At 38.6% G+C, this 6761-nt stretch overlaps 1 protein-coding gene across 1 annotated transcript in view; it reads left to right on the forward strand.

Annotated features, from left to right (window-relative positions):
- NVL (nuclear VCP-like) overlaps positions 1–6761 on the forward strand; it is a 70622-nt gene that overhangs the window by 23087 nt on the left and 40774 nt on the right. Inside the window, exons 7-11 of the mRNA XM_012644037.1 lie at positions 629–761; positions 980–1056; positions 1584–1718; positions 3018–3119; positions 4434–4437. Coding sequence (XP_012499491.1) covers positions 629–761; positions 980–1056; positions 1584–1718; positions 3018–3119; positions 4434–4437 — 451 coding nt within the window. The remainder of the gene's footprint in view (positions 1–628; positions 762–979; positions 1057–1583; positions 1719–3017; positions 3120–4433; positions 4438–6761) is intronic.

Here is a 6761-nt window from a genome sequence, read left to right on the forward strand (position 1 = left end):
TATTTTTAGTAGAGACGGGGTCTCGCTCTTGCTCAGGCTGGTCTCTAACTCCTGAGCTCAAATGATCCACCCGCCTCGGCCTCCCAGAGTGCTAGGATTACAGGCGTGAGCCACCACGCCCGGCCCAGAATTATACTTTTTTATGGCTGTCAAAACAGCACTATAGTCATATTTTATTTAGTGAATCATCAGTTATCAGATGAACACCAACTATGTAGAAGACTCTGAGAAATAAAAGGTGAATATTAGCATCCTAAATCAGGAAGCTCACAATTCAGTGAGAGAGACATAGATAAATGAATCACTCAAATACAAGGCAGATTATGGTAGCCTATAATATATTTGCAAATGCAGTTTTCTGGGGGTGTGAGGAAGAGACTAAATCTAACTGAAAGAATTTGGAAAGGAACTTTTCAGATGTTAGGATTTAGACTGAGCTTTATAGCAACAGGGAAGGAGGACATTTCCAGTAGACAGCATTCTTGAGCAAAGAGGTTGGGAATAGTTAACAGAGGTAAAACTGCTAGGGCAGAAATGGATTTTTGTTTTATAATGCCCATCTTTTAAATTCAATTATTGGCATTATAATTTTTTAAGCATGGCATATTTAAATTTATTTTCTTTCCAGGATTCAAAAGATTCTTCTGTTTTTGAGAGTGATAAAAAAAGGAAAGGCAGGCTAAGGAACAAAGGAAGCAAAAGGAAGAAAGAAGATCTTCAGGAAGTCGATGGAGAAATCGAAGCTGTCCTGCAAAAGAAAGGTGAGATGCAAGTCTTGCTGGTGATAGTGGTCATGTTTGCTCTGAAAGAGGCATCACTATATTCCAAGCTGTTTTTCTTGAGGGACCTTCTATGTGCAGAAATGTTTACTAGAAAACATTTCTGTATCTGATGAACCTTGTTTACTTCAAGACTATTGAATACAATTATAAGTTACTACTGAATCACTAACCTTTTCACCTCCTTTTTTGTTTACTAGCAAAAGCCAGAGGGCTCGAATTCCAGGTCTCCAGTGTGAAATTTGAAGATGTTGGAGGCAATGATACAACACTAAAAGTTAGTTCAAATTCCGAATTTTACCTCAGATGGGTGTATTGCAAACAAAGCTTACCTCTTTGTTTCTAATATGAACTGAATGTAGAAAAGGAAACTGGGAAGGTGAAGGGGCAAACCTGACCTGTCGCCTTAAGGGTATTGAAAGGGAAAAGAATTATACTGTCTTTAACTTTTTCACCATTGTAATTATAGTGTACATAAGCTACATGCTTTATGAGTAATATTGTCTTAACAGTACTAATAGTAATTATAACTTTATTTTTAATGTCTACTCTGTTCAAGTTACCATGCTAGTTACTTTTCATTACATCTTCAAGGTAGATAATATTATGCCTTAGGAAATGGAAGCCCAGAGAGGTTATTGCCGAAGTCAGACAGTAGATACCAGCACCAGGATTCAAACTCAGGTCTTGGCCTTTAGCCTATACTCTGTCTACTCTATTTTCTTGCTCCAAAAAGTTGGACATTTCATTCCACTTTGATTTTTTCTGTCTTGAAAGACATCTTTTGTGCTTCTTCCCTGCTAGGAAGTCTGTAAGTTGCTTATACACATGCGTCACCCGGAGGTCTACCACCACCTAGGCGTCGTGCCCCCTCGGGGAGTTCTCCTTCATGGGCCTCCAGGCTGCGGGAAGACATTACTCGCACATGCAATTGCTGGGGTGAGGCTTGCTGATACTTGTTTGTTTTTGCTGTTTTCGTTGTTGATATCTGTTTTTATTTTTTCTCTTTGGTCAACTTAAACCAGACCTGGCATCTTTAAAGAAGAGAATATGGTCATTGAGAACTGATCCTTTCTTCATTATTATACTTCTTTCGTACTGCTATTTTTGGGATTTATTTTTTAAAGTATATAATTGTTTATATGGCAAAGGTTGAGTGGGAAGTAAAATAATACAGTTTTAAACAACCCTTTTTTAACACGTGGTTTACATTTTAGTTACTTTTCTTCTATTAATACTTTAACCCAGTGGTTCTTAAGAGCAGTAAAATAAGAAAACTAAAGATAGTATTTTTTTTTATAGAGCTAAATATATTCAGAATTTCCATTCAGAGTCATGTTCTTATACTTTTTGGTGTTAACATGTCCTTTCTAAAATGATAATAATAGACACTCAATTGGCAAAATAAAAAGTTAGCAGTCTTATTTTAGCCCTATTAGATTTTTCAGAAACTGTATTAGGTGGTAAAATGCAAAATATGTAACTTCAAGAATGCATACTATACCAGTCACTAATGGATTAATGCTTAATGAAAGAAAATCATTTGTAAAGGGGAATTTGATTGGTTTGCTTCGTTTTTGTTAAATAAATCTATTCCATGACTGCTGCATGCCAGACATTGGAATATAGTGTTAAGTACCACAATCCTAGTTCTAATATGAGAGACATTAAACAGTCATTCATGTAAATAAATGCTGTACAAAGTAGCAATTGTATAAGTGGCAAACAGCAAATTAAATGTTGTGCGGTATACTGGCATACCCAAGTTAGAGTTGAGGATCAAAGAAGGTATGGTTGAAGAAGTGAAATTTCAGGCTAGCCAGAAGAATGAGTAGGAGTTAGCCAGGATTGCCATTTGTATTGATGAGACAGCAGTAGTTTCTATTCCTTTTCTTCAAGAGCCTGCCCCCTCTGACTAGCAATAGGCTGGTGTGTGTGTGTGTGTGTGTGTGTGTGTGTGTGTGTGTGTGTGTGTAACGTGTTACTACCCTTTATTCAAAAGAGATAACAGTTCTATAGTGACATCTATAATGTAAAAACAAGTAGATGGTATCCCCTTAATGTATTTGTATAAAACCCTAGATTTTTAAATAGTGTTTTTATTGGACCAACACAAAAAGATTAAGTTCCTCAGGAAATTAGCCATTTAAAAAATGTAATTTTGAGAGGACTGGATAAAGAAAAAGTAGGGAAATTGAAAGTTGAATATTTGGTTTTCTTTTGCATGTTCGTAAATAGGAACTTGACCTGCCAATTCTGAAAGTGGCTGCTCCAGAGATTGTGTCTGGAGTATCTGGAGAGTCTGAGCAGAAGTTGCGAGAACTATTTGAACAAGCTGTGGTGAGTCAGCCAGTGACTAATGCTGGGTTGTGAGATGTTACAAGGTTTTATTAAAGGTCCTGTTTTCTCTGATGCTGGTATTTGTTAACCCATTCACTGACCATTCTTTTATAAGCATGCTAATTTGCTACACATGATGGCTAAACATTTAAAGTAGATTTAATGATCCAGACTGTTGGAGAAATAATCTATTTCATTTAAAACACAGATGTAACTGGTGAGAAGTTCTAGGTTGTCATACCCAGTAGTTATATGTACAAAATGCATTATTCTTGTGATATTTTTATTTACTTCTACTTTCCTTGATTTAGGTGTGACCAGAAAACTTATAAGCAGTGCGAAATTTGTTAATATTTAGGATTATTGTATCATAAAAAGCAACTGTAAAAATGCCAGGATAAAATCTCTCAGTTTCCTTACTACTAAACTGGGGTAATAATAATACCCAAATCTCACATTGTTGTTGAAAGGATTAAATGAGAGAATTCTTCTAAAACCTTTAACTGCCTTGCACAAGGCAAAAGCCCTATAAATATTAGCTATGGCATTGTATACACTTAGACACCGATCATCACTGTGATTAAAACTAAAAAATAGTGAAAAGCGTAATTTTGTCTTTATTTGCACCCTAAATAGATAGTGGCTAATGAACATGGCCAATACAATTACTAGAAGCCAATGTGAAATTAGAAGAGAAATTGTGTCTTAGCAGTAATTGAGAAAAAAATTTAAATAGCAAGACTGGAGAGACCATCTACTTGGTTTGTTGTGTAGACTGGCATTGGAAAAGGTGTGGACAGCACCAGGAGGATGCAGAGAAAGGGTGGGAAGGGCAGTGTGCAAAGCAAAGCTGAGCACTTTCAGGTGTTACCTGCTCTCCAAAATATGGTTGATTCAGTTGTTAAATTGGCATGCATAGCCAGAGCACAAGTGGTAAACTTTGTGTGCATGGTAAACCCAATGAAGAATAAGGATAAAAGAGACAGACAGAATCTTTAGGTTGTTAGTTCTGGATTCAAATCTGTCTCTAAACCAATACTGGACAGTAGATGCTCAGTAAATACATGGTCTAGCACTCCCCTTTCCCCTGCCCCCTCTTCCCTAATGAGAGTAAGATAAAGTATGTGGATCAGAGAACAAAAAGGTCAAACCGAATCAAGTGGTTCCTTATTGAAAATTGTATGGTTTCTGTAGGCTAAATCTGATGACCTTCACTTAATCCTTTTTTTTCCATTCAGCTTTCCAGGTCACTGACAAATGCTAATGTGCTTGCTTTCTGAGTCCTTTGCTCTCTGTAACTGTACTCTTTTGTAGCTGGGTAATATATCCGGCAGTCTTTTGTAAACATTGTCATGAGGAGGATTGGGGAAGAGAAGCTTTCTAGTGATGGGCCAAGTGTCTTGTCCTTTAAAATGTCCCCATGATTTTGAGATGTCTTAGCCGGGCTGACAGTCTGAATCTTAGCATAATCCAAGTCACTCCTAACCATCAAGTATAAATTTTTCATTTTAATTTATTTCTCTTTTTTTTTTATTTTTTTAAGAGATGAGGTCTCACTCTGTAACTCAGGCTAGAGTGCAGTGGCATGATCGTAGCTCACTGTAACATCAAACTTTTGGGCTTAAGTGATTCTCCTGCCTCAGCCTCCTGAGTAGGTGGGACTACAGGCACGTACCACCATGCCTGGCTATTTTGTTTTCTTTTTTGGAGACATGGTCTCACTATGTTGTCCAGACTGGTCCTGAACTCTTAGGCTCAAGGATCCTCCCACCTCAGCCTTCCCAGTTGCTAGGATTATAGGCGTGAGCCAGTATGCCCAGCTCTCTCCCTTTTTTGGGGGGTGGGGGGAGAGTGATCAAATATACATAACATAACATTTGCCATTTTAAACATTTTTAAGTGTACAGTTCTGTGGCATTAAGTACATTCATATTGTTGTGTAACCATCACACCATCCATCTCCAGAACTTTTTCATCTTCCCAAACAGAAACTCTGTACCTGTTAGACAGTAACTCCCCCATTCCTCCCTTTCTCTAGTCCCTGGCAACCACCATTCTATTTTCTATCTCTGTGAATTTGACTAGTATAGGTGGTTGATCCTTACATCTTTTTTTTTCTTTCCAAAATATTAATTAAGGAGGTACAAGTGTTTTTGTTACATGGATACCTTGTATCAAGCTTAAGTCAGCACTTCTGGTGTGCCCATCGCCAGAATAGTGTTCATTATACCCAGTAGGTAAGTTTTTCTCCACATCACCCTTTCTACAGTCCCCCTTTCTTTTTTTTTTTTTTGAGTCACGATCTCACTTTGTTGCCTGGGTAAGTACCGTGGCATCAGCCTAGCTCACAGCAACCTCAGACTGCTGGGCTCAAGGGATCCTCCTGCCTCAGTCTCCCGAGTAGCTGGGACTACAGGCATGCGCCACCACACCTAGCTAATTTTTTCTATTTTCAGTAGAGACAGGGTCTCGCTCTTGCTCAGGCTGGTCTCGAACTCCTGACCTCAAGCTATCCTCCTGCCCCTGCCTCCCAGAGTGCTAGGGTTATAGGCATGAGCCACAGTACCTGGCCCCTCCCCCCTTCTTGATCCTTACATTTTTAACTTATTCTGTCTGAACCCTATCTGTTAATAGTTTATTTATTTATTTATTTATTTTTTTTTCTTGAGACAAGATCTCACTCTCTTGCCTGGGCTAGAGCACAGTGGTGTTATAGCTTGCTGCAACCTCAAACTCCTGGGCTTGAGCGGTCCTGCCTCAGCCTCTCGAATAGGGGCTACAGGTGTGTGCTATCATGCCTGCCTAACTTTTTTATTTTTTATTTTTTGTAGACATGGATCTCACTGTTGCCCAGGCTGGTCTCAAACTCCCACCCTTATGCAGTCCCCCCACTTCGGCCTCCCAAAGTGCTAGGATTGCAGGCGTGAGCCATTGCACCCAGCCCCTATCTAGTTTATTTCTAAAAAAAGACTGAAGATGATCATTAAACACACTGATATATTGGAACTTTATCATCCTTCCTTATTCAAAATAGTCTTTAAAGTAAGCCTCTGATAGTTTCATTATGGGAAGATGAAAAAGTTCTGGAGATGGATAGTGGTGATCATTACACAACAGTGTGAATGTACTTAATGCCACAGAACTATACACTTAAAAATGTTTAAAATGGTAAATTGAATATATATTTTACCACAAGGTTTTTAAAAAGCTTCTGGTGCTTCTCATATTCCTCTATTGGCAAATTCTAGAGAAAAGCTTGGAGGTTTTATGTTGGTAGTTGTTGCTCCATGAATTAGTGTTAAACGTGTTTGGGGACAGGATCTGTCTTAGGAGTTTTACAGAGCTTTGCCCTGAAGGAATAGGTGAATGTGCTGGTTTGCATTTTGTATGCTGTTACACTGGAAGGGCATCTCTGAAAGGCAATGGCGGCTGTATCCCACGAGGCGCGCGTTTCTCAGACCTAAAGAATTGGATTTGCTTTGTAAAGCACAAGCGAATCTGTTAAAAACTATAGGCTGAGAGCTGACAATGGAGTGCCCTCCGGAACAAACAGCTTCCCAGAAAGGACAGCTTCCCAGATGGCCGAAAGCAAAGCTTTTGTTTAAACCACTCTAGACTACCTGTCTCCATTCACAATAACCT

This window comes from Propithecus coquereli, unplaced genomic scaffold (assembly GCF_000956105.1).
Source record: "Propithecus coquereli isolate 6110/MARCELLA unplaced genomic scaffold, Pcoq_1.0 Scaffold205, whole genome shotgun sequence".
Lineage (NCBI taxonomy): Eukaryota > Metazoa > Chordata > Mammalia > Primates > Indriidae > Propithecus > Propithecus coquereli.